The 16163-nt window shown below is 40.7% G+C and overlaps 1 protein-coding gene across 2 annotated transcripts; it reads right to left on the reverse strand.

Annotated features, from left to right (window-relative positions):
* Nucleotides 1-11235, reverse strand: LOC139944765 (E3 ubiquitin-protein ligase TRIM45-like). Of its 2 annotated transcripts, XR_011787021.1 has the most exons (5): nucleotides 11111-11235; nucleotides 8847-10084; nucleotides 7985-8070; nucleotides 4417-6964; nucleotides 1-4268 (listed from the first exon to the last, which is right to left on the reverse strand). XR_011787021.1 is itself a non-coding variant. In XM_071941870.1 (4 exons), the coding sequence occupies exons 2-4, from the start codon at nucleotides 10054-10056 to the stop codon at nucleotides 6893-6895; spliced, it is 1368 nt and encodes a 455-aa protein (XP_071797971.1). In that variant the 5' UTR covers nucleotides 10057-10084; nucleotides 11111-11235; the 3' UTR covers nucleotides 1-6892. The 2 variants fall into 2 exon arrangements, 1 of the variants encoding a protein (XP_071797971.1); XM_071941870.1 differs by having other exon boundaries at nucleotides 1-6964.
* Between the last annotated feature and the right edge of the window lie 4928 nt (nucleotides 11236-16163).

The raw sequence follows: 16163 nt of genomic DNA on the forward strand, positions 1-16163 counted from the left end.
TGACGGCAGATGTGGGCTCAATTTAATGGCTCTGCTTTCCGCCGAATTCTGCGCTTATGATAACCATTCTCCACTTGCACTAGCTTTGTAAGCGTAGAATGCCTTGTAACGTGGAGTATGCACACGCACAAGCCAAAATTCTCCATTAACCCGTTAAATATGCTTGATGTAAGCGAGGAATTCCCTGCTTCTGCAAGCGCCGATTCTTTGCTTACGGTAAGCAGAGCTATGAAATTGGCAATGGTAATCCATTTGAATCCTCAGTTGGAACTTTGGACTTCGAAACTTGGTCCAGTCTCACAAAGCTTTTTACTTGTAGCAAACTTGTGGTACAACATTTGTGCAATGTTTCTCATTGATACAGATTTAATTCTCAGAAATTGTGTAAAAAGGCAGATGTTTAGTTTTAAAATGGGGGAAAAGGAGAAAAAACGTAAGGCATTTATGCATGAATGTATGCGAGATAACTTTACAAAGAACTATGATAATAGTAATAATGTGTAGTGTAAATAGAGAAATAATATGAATCTAATAATGTATGGATGAAGATAGTGGAAAGCCAGTTGTATTTATTATTTATTTATCTAATGACAAAATACAGTAATTATTATAAGTAACAAACAATTTATTATATTGAGACGGGGTTAAAGTGCAGTGCGCCGTTTAGTGAAACATTTTGAGCTTCCAGACGGCAGGGCTATGGGAGACATTGCAACGGTGGGTGTCAGTAGACTTACCAGGCAAAAGTTCCATTGCTTCACAGTTATTGCCTTGACACATTTTTAAGATTAATTGATACTTCTGGTGAGTCTGCTGCCACCTAGTGTCTGAAAAAGTCTCCTGTTTTGCTTTGAGGACTATATATAGACCTTTCTTTTGCAACGTCGCTGCCCGAGATTTTTGCCAACCGGGGTTGGACAACTATGGAAACAGATGGCCACAGTTTGTAACAATTTACACAAATATTCAGTCATAGTGTTGAATTTGCAACCAATCATGGGAGATACTTTATTTTATTTTAAGTATGCAAAATCTTTTGGCAATCTAAGCCAAACGGCGCTGTTTCGCAATGGAAAGTTCTTTATACAGTATTGCTATGGGAGTTGTCAAAATGCCATTGTTAAATTCGGTCATACTGTTTTGGTTGAGTTGTCCGTGAGTGTATATTGTTTCCTGTAGCCTAGAAATCCAAGTATGTCTTGAGTATTATTGAGCCTACGCTGTGCAGCTTTGTTCATGCTTAGCTGTGATTCACATAGTCATGAAAGACATTCTTAGTATCATTTAGGTTTTGCATATTCATATCAGCTAGCTAATTTGAATATGCAGGAGTAAAGTCATATAGTTCTTATGTCTAATTTAGATTATAATGCTAATGCATATTCAAATCAGCTAGCTTTAGTTTCTGCTGGAGTAGTCATTAATTCTCATCTACTGTAAAGCTCATGCATATTCATATCTAGCTAATTTGTATATGTTTTTATCCACCCGTGGGTTACAAGGAGCTGGTCTCCGACCCAAGGTGAGGTAATGTATTGTAAAACAGAATTGATAGCCATATTTATTGTATTCATACAAGTAACATCCAATATGGGGTTATTGCATTAATTTCATTGGATCAGGGGTGCGTTTTACACGGCTGCAATCAACTGTTTCGGGGCCAGTGATTAAAGACGATGGACACTTTTGGTAATTGTCAAAGACCAGTCTCCTCACTTGGTGTATCTTAACATATGCATAAAATGACAAACCTGTGAGAATTTGAGCTCAATTGGTCATTAAGAGATAATAATGAAAGAAACAACACCCATGTCACACAAAGTTGTGTGCTTCCAGATGCTTGATTTCGTGACCTAAAATTCTAAATATTAGGTCTTGAAATCAAATTTGTGAAAAATTACTTCTTTCTTGAAAACTACGTTGTTCAGAGGGAGCAAATTCTCACTCCATGTTATGCTATCAACCTCTCCCCATTACTCGTTACCAAGTAAGGTTTTATGCCATTAATTATTTTGACTAATTACCAATAGCGTCCACTGCCACTAAGTAATGGAGGATTCAACAGAAACAGTTTTTGCACGTGGATTGTGTTTTCAAACCCTACCTGATAATGTGCGTTTCCCAAGGATGTTACTTTCACAAACTAGAACCGAGAGTTCTTCATCATCATCTAGGCCTACATGTATACAAATGTGTAGGTCCCTTCAGGGCCCAATTTCATGGAGCTGCTTTCTGCTAAGCAAAATTTAGCAGGATACCAGTCATAAATTGTGAAAAAGAAATGGCATTTTTGGCTGGTATATTCTGGTAAGCATAATTAATTTTGTTGTGCTTAGTTGCTTTTTGTACTTAAAGAGAAGGTACACATTTGGTAATCACTCAAAACAAATATGAACTTCAAAACTGACTTGGTAACGAGCATTGGAGAGCTGTTGACAGTATAAAACATTGTGAGAAACAGCTCCCTCTGAAGTAACGTAGTTTTTGAGAAAGAGGTAATTTCTCACTAAAATATTAAAAGACTTCTAGCTAGAAGTCTTTTATTCCTAGCTAAAAGCACACAAATTCGTCCAACAAGGGTGTTTTTTTCATTCATCATTTTCTCGCATCTTCGATGACCAATTGAGCCCAAATTTCTGCAGGCTTGTTATTTTATGGTTATGTTGAGATACACCAAGTGAGAAGACTGGTCTTTGACAATTACCAGTAGTGTCCAGTGTCTTTAAGCAGCTCTATGAAATTGGGCCCAGATCACAGTGCTAGTCGCTACCTTGGTTTTCATAACCAGCCGATGAATATAGTTTAATATTAATATTAATTTGATGGTTTTTTTTATCTTTACTTAGTGACTTGAGCAGGCTGAGCTTGATTTGTGGGTGTTTAGTGAAAACATTGTCAGTGTGTTGTTTATAGTGACTATTAATTGGTAATTAAAGGCCTGCATGCTAATACACACAGATCAAGGGTCGGGTTTTACAAAGCGAGTCCTATCTTAGGACTAGTCAAAGGACTCGGTAGGAGTTGTTGAAAACTTACCGCATAGTCCTAAGGATTGGTATGAACTACTCTACAATCATTGAGCTTTCAAAGTGAAATTAACTGGTTTATTTTGCAATAACTACAAATCCTGTTATTTGTCTTCTGTACTTCATAATCATCATGTCTTTTTCAATTCAAACAAAGAGTAGGTTTCAGAATGATAATCCGCCCAAAATATTTACAGAATTCACCCAATTCTTAGTTTTGCCATTTTGGGAGACAATATCACTGGGTGTTAAAAAGTGTAGGGTGCATTTTAAGCAACGCAGCATTTTACACGTTTACTATAAATTATACGTGCAATTTGACTCCTTAAACGGAGACTGTGGCGGACAGTGGCCGTATGTGGCATTTGTGCAAGGGGTCAATAGGGGTCAAAAGGTCAGTTTTAAAATTTCTTGATTACTGTTGGATTAACTATAAAGGACATGATCTGGTATAATTCTTAGAAGTGACTGCTGTGCAGACCATAATCTGAGTTATCTCAACTTTTGTGTCAACGTTTGTTTTGGTTTTGTTTTGGTTTTGTTTTGGTTTTGTCAGTATGGGCTGTGTTTGAGAAAAAACCTTTGCTGTTAGTACCGTACAGGACTTGATTTAAATATGTCTTTATTTATTTATTTATTAATTTATTTATTGAAAATGGATCAAAGATAGTAGTATATTTAACAGTTGAGAAAGATAGATTTTTATTTATTGCTAACAGTACTTTATATTATGTGCTTTTTTCTGAAATGTTGATTTAGGGTCGTATTTATTCACGCATGTATTTCATTTGGTGCCATTACATCGATTACAATATTTATTTAATTTTATCAATTTTGTAACGTAATGGAGATGATTTTAATTACTGTAGTAACTGCTTATTTGTGTTTAAGGCGACATCTTGTTCAAACCTTAGCTTTAAACAAACCGCAACTGAATATAACAAAACATATGTCTCCTTGGTATTGCTTTTTGTTCTTTAAAAGGCTGGACTTACCCCTTGTTGTTTTTTCAATTTTGGCCCAATTTTTATCAAAAGTCAATATTTTTACACATTTTGTGTTGAAAAGGCATCAGTAAGACCTACTGCATCATTTTAGGGCGTAAAATCAAAATGCTAAATTTGGGCCCAATTTTGATAAAAATGCTGGTTTAACAACCCCTTGTCGTTTTTTCAATTTTGCCCCAAATTATCAAATTTCAACATTTTCACAAATTTTGCTACGACAAGGCATCAGTAAGACCTCTGCATCATTTTAGGGCGTAAAATCAAAACGCTAAATTTGGGCCCAATTTTGACAAAAATGCTGGACTAACCCCTTAACGTTTTTTCAATTTTGCATCAAATAACAATAGTTCACAAATTTTGCTACGAAAAGGCATCAGTAAGACCTACTGCATCATTTAAGGGCGTAAAATCAGAACGATAAATTTTTGCAAGTTTTTGATAAAAATGCTGGACTAACCCCTTGTCGTTTTTTCAAATTTGCCCCAAATTATCAAATGTCAACATTTTCACAAATTTTGCTACGAAAAGGCATCAGTAAGACCTGCATCATTTTAGTGCTTAAAACAAAACGATAAATTTTTTGCAAGTTTTTGATAAAAATGCTGGACTAACCCCTTGTCGTTTTTCAATTTTGGCCAAACTTTATCAAATATCAATATTTTCACAGATTTTGCATTGAAAAGGCATCAGTAAGCCCTACTGCATCATTTTAGGGCGTAAAATCAAAACGCTAAATTTGGGCCCAATTTTGACAAAAATGCTGGACTAACCCCTTGTCGGTTTTTCAATTTTGCATCAAATAACATTTCACAAATTTTGCTACGAAAAGGCATCAGTAAGACCTACTGCATCATTTAAGGGCGTAAAATCAGAACGATAAATTTTTGCAAGTTTTTCATAAAAATGCTGGACTAACCCCTTGTCATTTTTTCAATTTTGGCCCAATTTTATCAAATGTCAATATTTCAACATATTTTGCATTGAAAAAGGATCAGTAAGACCTACTGCATCATTTTATGGCGTAAAATCAAAACGTTAAATTTGCGCCCAATTTTGATAAAAAATGCTGTCAAGACTAACCCATTGTCGTTTTTTCAATTGTGCCCCAAATTATCGAATGTCAACGTTTTCACAAATTTTGCTACGAAAAGGCATCAGTAAGACCTACTGCATCATTTTAGGGCGTAAAATCAGAACGATAAATTTTTTGCAAGTTTTTGATAAAAATGCTGGACTAACCCCTTGTCGTTTTTCAATTTTGGCCCAATTTTACCAAATATCAATATTTTCACAGATTTTGCATTGAAAAGGCATCAGTAAGTCCTACTGCATAATTTTAGGGCGTAAAATTAAAATGTTAAATTTTTGCCCAATTTTGATCAGGTTTTTTCTCTTCAGTTTTGGCCCAATTTTAATCATGCACAAGTTTTTCTAAAATTATGGGTCAAGTTTTAAGAAAGGCCCTCTGTAAGGCCTACTGCACTAGTGCAGGGCGTAAAAATTTAAATCTGAAGTTGTTGCATAATTTTTGTTTAAAAATGCCTTGCGAAAAATGCCTTGCGGTTTTACCCTTTTCTTTAAATGTCAGTATTTACACAGATTTTGCTACGAAAAGGCATCAGTAAGACCTACTGCATCATTTAAAAAGGCGTAAAATAAAAACGCAACATTTTTGCCCTCATTAAAAGTGGATAGATTTGCTGTTGTTAAAAATTTTAAAAAAAATTTTTCGTTGTTTTCTTTTTGAAACAACATACACACACAACTGTATTGTATCTTTCTTAAAATTGTTGCAAATATCTCATGAGGTGTAACTTTTTAAAATTGTCCTAAATTTGTGCAAATTATGAAAACTATCTAAAACAGTAAAAACCAGGCTAAAAAAACCTATAAACCTGAGTCAAACACATACTCCACTTAACAACAAATAATTAGCAACTAAACTTAGTTAAACTCGTCAAACAATATTCAACTGGACTGGTGTGACAATTTTAACAAAAATGCTTGACACTGTGAACTTACACATCAAAAACATCTATGACAAGTAGTACTAGTGGGTTAAAGGCACAGGGGTGGATTTCACAATGGTTAGGACTAGTCTTATCTCGAGTTAGGACCAGTTACTCGTCCTAACTTAGGACTATCCATGCAATTTGTATATCTCCTTAGGACTAGTCCTAACTCTTTGTGAAATCCACCCCTGGACACTATTGGTATATGAATTACTCAATTAATAGCTAGCATGAAAACTGACTTGGTGACGAGCAATGAAGAGCTGTTGATAGTAACACATCGTGAGAAAAGGCTCCCTCTGAAGTAGTTGCTTGAGAAAGAGGTAGTTTGGGCATCTGAAAACACACAAATTTGTGCAACAAGAGTTTTTTTCCCCCTTCTTTTAGTTATCTCTCGCAACTTTAATGACCAATTGAGCTCAAATTTTCACAGTTTTTTGGGGTTATGCTTATGTTGGGATACACAAAGTGAGATTACTGGGCCCAATTTCATGGCTCTGCTTACCGTAAGCACAGAATCAGCACTTACGGAAGCAGGGAATTATGTGCTTACGGCAAGCGTATTTCACGGGTTAGCAGTGAATTTTGGCTTCTGCACGTGCTCACTGCATGTTATTAGGCATTCTACGCTTACAAGGCTAGCGCAGAAATTCGGCGCTTGCACTAAGCGGGGAATCGTGATCGTAAGCGTAGAATTCGGCGGTAAGCAGAGCCATGAAATTGGGCCCAGGTCTTTGACAATTACCCACAGTGTCCAGCGCCTTTAACTGTACATGTATGAAACCCCACTGATACCACTGATGCGTCGTCAGCGATTCCTGAAGGGGGCTCAGTACATTATTTTCCCTCAGCGTCTTGTTTTACGACGCTTCACCTTCCTTGCTTCAACTACCTGCGTGGACGCTTTGCTGTCGGCGATCTGTAAAATTACGAAACGAGAAATGATGCAGGCATTTAAAACAACAAATTGTAAGATTCAAACTGACTGGCCAATCTCTGTGGTCTAGTTGGTGTACAGGGGTCGATATCACAAAGAGTTAGGACTCATCTTATCTCAAGTTAGGATTGGGTACAGGGGTCGATTTCACAAAGAGTTAGGACTCATCTTATCTCAAGTTAGGATTAATCTTAATAAGGTCTACAGTGCAGGGTTGGGACTTGTCCTAAGTCCTAAGATTAGTCTTAAAGGCAGTGGACACTATTGGTAATTACTCAAAATAATTATTAGCATAAAAACCTTTCTTTGTGACAAGTAATGGGGAGAGGTTGATGGTATAAAACATTGTGAGAAACGGCTCCCTCTGAAGTGCCATAGTTTTCGAGAAAGAAGTAATTTTCCACGAATTTGATTTCGAGACCTCAGATTTAGAACTTGAGGTCTCGAAATCAACCATCTAAACGCACACAACTTCATGTGACAAGGGTGTTTTTTCTTTCATTATTATCTTGCAAGTTCGATGACCGATTGAGCTCAAAAGTTCACAGGTTTGTTATTTTATGCATATGTTGAGATACACCAACTGTGAAGGCTAGTCTTTGACAATTACCAATAGTGTCCACTGCCTTTAAAGGGTGTATGTACTTTTTGTAGGACAAAAAACACAATGTCCACAGATTTACACTAAACGTACACAAGTCGAAGATAATGATAGTAGAAAGCTTCCCTGAAAATATTACGTGCTGAGGTGCTGTAGTTTTGGGGAAATGAGTAAAACAATGTCATGAAAATAATTTTCGTCTCACGAGACGGAAATTATTTTAAGCATGTACAAATGTATTTTCATGACATTGTTTACTCATTTCTCAAAAACTACAGCACCTCAGTAAATAATATTTGAGGGGAAGCTTTCCACTATTATTATCTTCAAACCCGTCAAGTTTAATGTAAATCTATGAACAGTCTGAAAAGGTACCCAAATCCTTTAAAGATGTGTCATACCTGCTCTCTTTTGGCTCCTGGCACTTCTTGATCTTTTTCCTTGAAAAAAGCTGGAACGGAAGTTATTGAGTTGTCTACCACAGTAGCTGCGCATAAAATAAGAAAATCATAAATAATAATAATAATTTAAAAATAATAAAAACTAATTCTTATAAAGCGTATTTCACTATAACGTCTCAATTTGCTTTACATTAGTGCCCAGAGTAACATCCCTTTACTCTTTCTCAGCTCCTTGGGGAGTACATCTATACAAACAGTTACGAGCAACCATAGCGCTCCAAAGGCTTCTTCATACACAATATCAACCTCTTAACCCCTCGCAGGTACCTATTTATACCCCTGGGCATAGTTTCAAGTCCGAGTCTTGACACTTAACCAATAATGCTTTGTCCTTCAGATGGGACGTAAAGCAGTAAGTCCAATTGTGTTGCAAACGGCACAATGCTTGTAAAAGAATCGTCAGTGAAATAAAACTAAGCCTGGTTTATACTTCCTGCAAATGCGAATGCGTTACGAATTTTGAAGTCACATGGCTGTTTTCACAGCCAATGTTCGCAGCAAATTTTTCGCAGGGGGTTGAGCGCAGTTCAACTGTTGCAAATTATTTGTTGCAAATTCGTGACGTCAAAATTTGTATTACCTTCACGGGAAGTATGAACGGGGCTATACACGATAAGAGTTTAAGAGAAGAAAAGAATTTGCCCTGGTGTTTCTGGCAGTGGCTGCTGACAGTAAACTCTAATAGGGTGCTATAAACAGATCTCATGGCTGAACATTTTGGACTAAGCAATCAATAGTCGCGACTGCTACACTAGTCGCACTAGTCACCAGGCTTGGAGAATAAAATACAACTCCTACCAACCTTGCTTGGCTCCATTCTCTGGATGTAGTGAGGTGACAGTGGATCCGATCGTCCCAAGACCATGCCCCAGCCCCGTTCCTCGTTCCTGTACCTTCGTCGGTGGTGGTAATAAGGCAACTCTGCCCCCCAACTCCACTTGACCAAATAGCCATGGTACTCGACGTTTCTGTACCTTTATAACCTTCATGATGGGTAGCCCATGGTAGAAGTCTGAGGGCTTTCTCTTAAGAAGTGTGGACAATTCGTCCTTGACGATTGCCTGTAAATGACCGAAATCTTCGTCTGACGACACATGGGCGACTTCATTGGCTGTGTCTATGGCATGACGCATTTCCCACATAGCAGTGTCGACCTTCACTGCACAGCGATTAAGCGTCACTCTCTGCTCCTGGTACACTCTGTCAATTTCTTGGATGAGACGCATTTTTTGGCTGTCAATGAACGTTTGATACTCGCTGGCAGACTCGTTCACTGTCTTAATCAGGATTTCAGCATGATTTTTAAATTCTGGGACTGCTTGAAGTGCAAAGGCTTCCGACATGTATTGTAACCTTGTGACAGTTTTCTCAAGGCTTGCTGTACATTCTTTAATCCAACTTCGACATTTTGAGTTATACAGATCATTGTCCACAACTGTATGGTTTTGACTATCGTGCTTGGCAATTCTGCAATCTCTACAGGCCCACTGTTTACAAGTTTGGCAGTAGAATTTCAACTTCTCTCCGGGGTGCTCAGTGCACAAGCGTACCCACTCCTTCCTTGGTGTCTTGAGACCCTTACCGCCACGAAGGTCATCAAGAGATACCACTCTGTGTTGACACAGAGCAGGGATGTTGCCATGAACTATCTTACAATTCATGCACAAATACATGCTGCAGTCCAGGCACCTGGATGCTACCTTGCCCGTGGCTAAACATGCTCCACAAATAAGCTCTGTCTTTGGACTTTTCATCACTTCTTCCTGGATTCTAAAACCTTTAAGTTTTTCCACAAGGTGGGAACTTGATTTGAGTTTATCAACATGATCAACTTTGGTTTCTCGAGAGCAGAGTGGGCAGACGATGACTTTTGTAGCTCCATCGGATTTACACAAACAGTTTTTACAAAAACTGTGCAGACAATGTAGGATCTTCGGATCCTTAAACTGCTGATCGCACTTAGGACATTCCAGCTTAGCAGCGTCATAACTTGAAGATGAGAAGTTCGCCATCTTTGAGTTTCTGTTTCTCCTCAACTACCTGTAATGTAATAGATAGTGTTGTAATATTAATTTTGAAAGTGTGTTGAAAAACTTATCAAATGGTTAGTCTTTCCTATACAGTCAACTGAAAGAGTTTAACGTTTAAAAGACACTGAACACTTGGTAAGTGTCAAAGACTGGCCTTCACAGCTGGTGTATCTCATCATATGCAAAAAATCACAAACCTGTGAAAATTTGAGCAAAATCGGTCGTCGAAGTTGCGAGATAATAATGAAAGAAAAAACACCCTTGTCACATGAAGTTGTGTGCTTTCAGATGCTTGATTTTGAGACCTCAAATTCTGAATCTGATGTCTCGAAATCAAACTCGTGGAAAATTACTTCTTTCACAGAAACTACATTAGTTCAGGGGGAGCCGTTTCTCAGAATGTTTTATACTATCATTCAACCTCTCCCCAATACTCGTTACCAAGAAAGGTTTTATGATAATCATTATTTTGAGTAGTATCCACTGCCTTGAATTCTGGGGCAAAGGATAGGGAATGAAAAATTAATGTTCTTTATCCCCCGATGCAAATTTCCATCTATTAAATCGTTGCAGTGCCCACTGCTAAAATATAGGATTCAAACTACCTCTATCTACTGGGCAATCTCACTGCTCTAGAATTGCACAGGTCTTTGGTTTGAATCTCACCCGACAATGCCAGTGACTTTTTGGGGTCGATTTCACAAAGAGTTAGGACTAGTCCTAACTTAGGATTAGTCCTAGGAGATATACAAATTACATGGATAGTCCTAAGTTAGGACGAGTAACTGGTCCTAACTCGAGATAAGACTAGTCCTAACTCTTTGTGAAATCCACCCCAGGGCTCGGGAAAGTACTGAGTAAACAGTGCTAACTCACACTTCAGTGTGTATGGGTAAAACCCTCCCAAAATTAATATTCTTTATCCCCGATGCAGGTTTTGTTTTCTCTGCTTGAAGACACTGGACACTATTGGTAATTGTCAAAAACCGGTCTTCTCACTTGGTGTATCTCAACATATATGAACAAAAAAACAAACCTGTGAAAATTTGAGCTCAATTGGTCGTCAAAGTTGACATACAAAACGCACAATCCAGCACGGAACACCACGTCTACAGCCCCTGCTGCATGACAGAGATTGAGCGCGGCGCACGTGTTGCCGACCGCCCCCTTCCTTTTAGTGATAAGTGAAGATCATTTTTAAAACGTGTAGTTGGTGTCAAAGTGGCAAGAATGTGGCCCTTTTCGAAACCACGGCTTCGGCTTTGGATTCGGCTTAGCTCAGGCTAGCTTGGCCCAGCCGGTTGTTTTGACAATTGCGCGTGTTTTGCGTGTGCGCTCAGGAGCTTGAAGCAGAATCCAAAGCCAAAGCCGTTGTTTCGAAAAGGGCCAAAAAACACTCATCTGAACAACACGCTATAATGAACGTTGAACTACACGGATTTAGCTTGGAAAGTGGTGAAGAAAAAGTGGCATGTTTGTTTGAAACACACACCTCCAGTAATGCAATTTATCAAAAAATCTTCAAAACAATCTGAATAATGCTTTATTATATCGAGAATTGTTTTAAATTTGCCTTGTACGATCATAGAGCAAGGAAGGTACAAGCATGGATGTGGTACAAGCATGGAGACCTCCATGCTTGTTACTTCCTTGCTCTATGATTGTACAAGGCAAATTTTAAACAATTCTCGATATAATAAAGCATTATTCAGATTGTTTTGAAGATTTTTGTAGTTCTACCTCCATGGTACAAGCATGTGTCTTGCTGTTTATCCCATTGCAGAGCTTTTTCGCAAATACCATTGTGCAAGGGCTATACGAGATGCATGCTGCATGAGCGATCAAACTTGACTCCTTGCTGGACCAGGGCCCAAATTCATAGAGCTGTTATAAGCTCGAAAATTTGCTGAGCATGAAATTGTTTCCTTAATAAAAACAGGATTACCAACCAAGTTTCCATTTGTTGCATATATATTGCTTGGTAGTATTCAGCTTTTGTTTGCTTATCCTGAAAATCACGTGCAAATTTGGTTGGAATCCTGTTCTTATCGAGGGAAAAAATCCACATTTTTGTGCTTAGCAGCTCTATAAAATTGGGCCCTGCATGCACATCATTCCACGCCTAATGCATGCGTACCGAGTACCGAGTATTTGCAATAAGGTCTATATGATATCACTGCGGCCCTCACACAATAGGTATAAATGTTTGCTGCCTGCACAGGCCTACTGATAAAGGGGAGGCCATAACTAAATTGATGACAAGTAGTATAGCACCATACAGTTATATATAAGAACTAGAGGGCGCATTGGCCTATATATGCGACCCAGCATGCGTGCAGGCGGCCATTTTCTAAGTTGACAAAAAAAGGCATCGCACAGCTTGTGTTTGTGCGGCCATGTCCGGATTGGCAACTGGGGCTGTTGCTAAGAGTTGCTAGAGATATCCTTTTCATGTTGATGATGTAGCCAGAGCCATGGCCATGTCCGGATTGGCAACTGGGGCTGTTGCTAAGAATTGCTAGAGATGTCGTTTCATGTTGATGATGTAGCCAGAGCCATGGCCATGTCCGGATTGGCAGTTGTGGCTGTTGCTAAGAGTTGCTAGAGATGTCCTATCATGTTGATGATGTAGCCAGAGCCATGGCCATGTCCGGATTGGCAGTTGTGGCTGTGGTTAAGAGTTGCTAGAGATGCCCTATTCATGTTGATGATGTAGCCAGAGCCATGGCCATGTCCGGATTGGCAGTTGTGGCTGTTGTTAAGAGTTGCTAGAGATGTCCTATCATGTTGATGATGTAGCCAGAGCCATGGCCATGTCCGGATTGGCAACTGGGGCTGTTGCTAAGAGTTGCTAGAGATGTCCTATCATGTTGATGATGTAGCCAGAGCCATGGCCATGTCCGGTTTGGCAACTGGGGCTGTTGCTAAGTGTTGCTAGACATGTCCTGTCATGTTGAACATGTAGCCAGATTGGCAACTGGGGCTGTTGCTAAGAGTTGCTAGAGATGTCCTATCATGTTGATGATGTAGCCAGAGCCATGGCCCTGTCCGGATTGGCAACTGGGGCTGTTGCTAAGAGTTGCTATAGATGTCCTATCATGTTGATGATGTAGCCAGAGCCATGGCCCTGTCCGGATTGGCAACTGGGGCTGTTGCTAAGAGTTGCTAGAGTTGTCGTATCATGTTGATGATGTAGCCAGAGCCATGGCCATGTCCGGATTGGCAGTTGTAGCTGTTGTTAAGAGTTGCTAGAGATGTCCTATCATGTTGATGATGTAGCCAGAGCCATGGCCATGTCCGGATTGGCAACTGGGGCTATTGCTAAGAGTTGCTGGAGATGTCCTATCATATTGATGATGTAGCCAGAGCCATGGCCATGTCCGGATTGGAGACTTGGGCTGTTGCTAAGATTTGCTAGAGATGTCCTATCATGTTGATGATGTAGCCAGAGCCATGGCCATGTCCGGTTTGGCAACTGGGGCTGTTGCTAAGAGTTGCTAGAGATGTCCTATCATGTTGATGATGTAGCCAGAGCCATGGCCATGTCCGGATTGGCAGTTGTGGCTGTTGTTAAGAGTTGCTAGAGATGTCCTATCATGTTGATGATATAGCCAGAGCCATGGCCATGTCCGGATTGGAGACTGGGGCTGTTGCTAAGAGTTGCTAGAGATGTCCTATCATGTTGATGATGTAGCCAGAGCCATGGCCATGTCTGGATTGGCAACTGGGGCTGTTGCTAAGAGTTGCTAGAGTTGTCCTATCATGTTGATGATGTAGCCAGAGCCATGGCCATGTCCGGATTGGCAACTGGGGCTGTTGCTAAGAGTTGCTAGAGATGTCCTGTCATGTTGATGATGTAGCCAGAGCCATGGCCATGTCTGGATTGGCAACTGGGGCTGTTGCTAAGAGTTGCTAGAGAGGTCCTATCATGTTGATGATGTAGCCAGAGCCATGGCCATGTCCGGATTGGCAACTGGGGCTGTTGCTAAGAGTTGCTAGAGATGTCCTTTTCATGTTGATGATGTAGCCAGAGCCATGGCCATGTCCAAATTTGGCAACTGGGGCTGTTGGTAAGAGTTGCTATAGATGTCCTATCATGTTGATGATGTAGCCAGAGCCATGGCCATGTCCGGATTGGCAACTGGGGCTGTTGCTAAGAGTTGCTAGAGATGTCCTATCATGTTGATGATGTAGCCAGAGCCATGGCCATGTCCGGACTGGCAGTTGTGGCTGTTGTTAAGAGTTGCTAGAGATGTCCTATCATGTTGATGATGTAGCCAGAGCCTTGGCCATGTCCGGATTGGCAGTTGTGGCTGTTGTTAAGAGTTGCTAGAGATGTCCTATCATGTTGATGATGTAGCCAGAGCCATGGCCATTTCCGGATTGGCAACTGGGGCTGTTGCTAAGAGTTGCTAGAGATGTCCTATCATGTTGATGATGTAGCCAGAGCCATGGCCATGTCCGGTTTGGCAACTGGGGCTGTTGCTAAGTGTTGCTAGACATGTCCTGTCATGTTGAACATGTAGCCAGATTGGCAACTGGGGCTGTTGCTAAGAGTTGCTATAGATGTCCTATCATGTTGATGATGTAGCCAGAGCCATGGCCATGTCCGGATTTGTAGTTGTGGCTGTTGTTAAGAGTTGCTAGAGATGTCCTATCATGTTGATGATGTAGCCAGAGGCATGGCCATGTCCGGATTGGCAAATGGGGCTATTGCTGAGAGTTGCTGGAGATGTCCTATCATATTGATGATGTAGCAAGAGCCATGGCCATGTCCGGATTGGAGACTTGGGCTGTTGCTAAGATTTGCTAGAGATGTCCTATCATGTTGATGATGTAGCCAGAGCCATGGCCATGTCCGGTTTGGCAACTGGGGCTGTTGCTAAGAGTTGCTAGAGATGTTCTATCATGTTGATGATGTAGCCAGAGCCATGGCCATGTCCGGATTGGCAGTTGTGGCTGTTGTTAAGAGTTGCTAGAGATGTCCTATCATGTTGATGATGTAGCCAGAGCCATGGCCATGTCCGGATTGGCAACTGGGGCTGTTGCTAAGAGTTGCTAGAGATGTCCTATCATGTTGATGATGTAGCCAGAGCCATGGCCATGTCCGGTTTGGCAACTGGGGCTGTTGCTCAGAGTTGCTAGAGATGTCCTATCATGTTGATGATGTAGCCAGAGCCATGGCCCTGTCCGGATTGGAAACTGGGGCTGTTGCTAAGTGTTGCTAGACATGTCCTGTCATGTTGAACATTTAGCCAGATTGGCAACTGGGGCTGTTGCTAAGAGTTGCTATAGATGTCCTATCATGTTGATGATGTAGCCAGAGCCATGGCCATGTCCGGATTGGCAACTGGGGCTCTTGCTAAGAGTTGCTAGAGATGTCCTATCATGTTGATGATGTAGCCAGAGCCATGGCCATGTCCGGATTGGCAGTTGTGGCTGTTGTTAAGAGTTGCCAGAGATGTCCTATCATGTTGATGATGCAGCCAGAGCCATGGCCTTGTCCGGATTGGCAACTGGGGCTATTGCTAAGAGTTGCTAGAGATGTCCTATCATGTTGATGATGTAGCCAGAGCCATGGCCATGTCCGGATTGGCAACTGGGGCTGTTGCTAAGAGTTGCTAGAGATGTCCTATCATGTTGATGATGTAGCCAGAGCCATGGCCATGTCCGGATTGGCAGTTGTGGCTGTTGTTAAGAGTTGCTAGAGATGTCCTATCATGTTGATTATGTAGCCAGAGCCATGGCCATGTCCGGATTGGCAGTTGTGGCTGTTGTTAAGAGTTGCTAGAGATGTCCTATCATGTTGATGATGTAGCCAGAGCCATGGCCATGTCCGGATTGGCAACTGGGGCTGTTGCTAAGAGTTGCTAGAGAAGTCCTATCATGTTGATGATGTAGCCAGAGCCATGGCCATGTCCGGATTGGCAACTGGGGCTGTTGCTAAGAGTTGCTAGAGATGTCCTTTCATGTTGATGATGTAGCCAGAGCCATGGCCATGTCCGGATTGGCAGTTGTAGCTGTTGTTAAGAGTTGCTAGAGATGTCCTATCATGTTGATGATGTAGCCAGAGCCATGGCCATGTCCGG

Source organism: Asterias amurensis, chromosome 12 (assembly GCF_032118995.1).
Source record: "Asterias amurensis chromosome 12, ASM3211899v1".
NCBI lineage: Eukaryota > Metazoa > Echinodermata > Asteroidea > Forcipulatida > Asteriidae > Asterias > Asterias amurensis.

What these genes read in the sequence shown, in the direction of transcription:
- LOC139944765 (XM_071941870.1), bottom strand. Translation starts at nt 10,056, where the DNA reads ATGGCGAACTTCTCATCTTCAAGTTATGACGCTGCTAAGCTGGAATGT. An exon ending in AGAGAATGGAGCCAAGCAAG is followed by an intron (nt 8,071 to 8,846) that starts GTTGGTAGGAGT and finishes TTTTATGCGCAG; the next exon opens with CTACTGTGGTAGACAACTCA. An exon ending in CAGGAGCCAAAAGAGAGCAG is followed by an intron (nt 6,965 to 7,984) that starts GTATGACACATC and finishes GTAATTTTACAG; the next exon opens with ATCGCCGACAGCAAAGCGTC.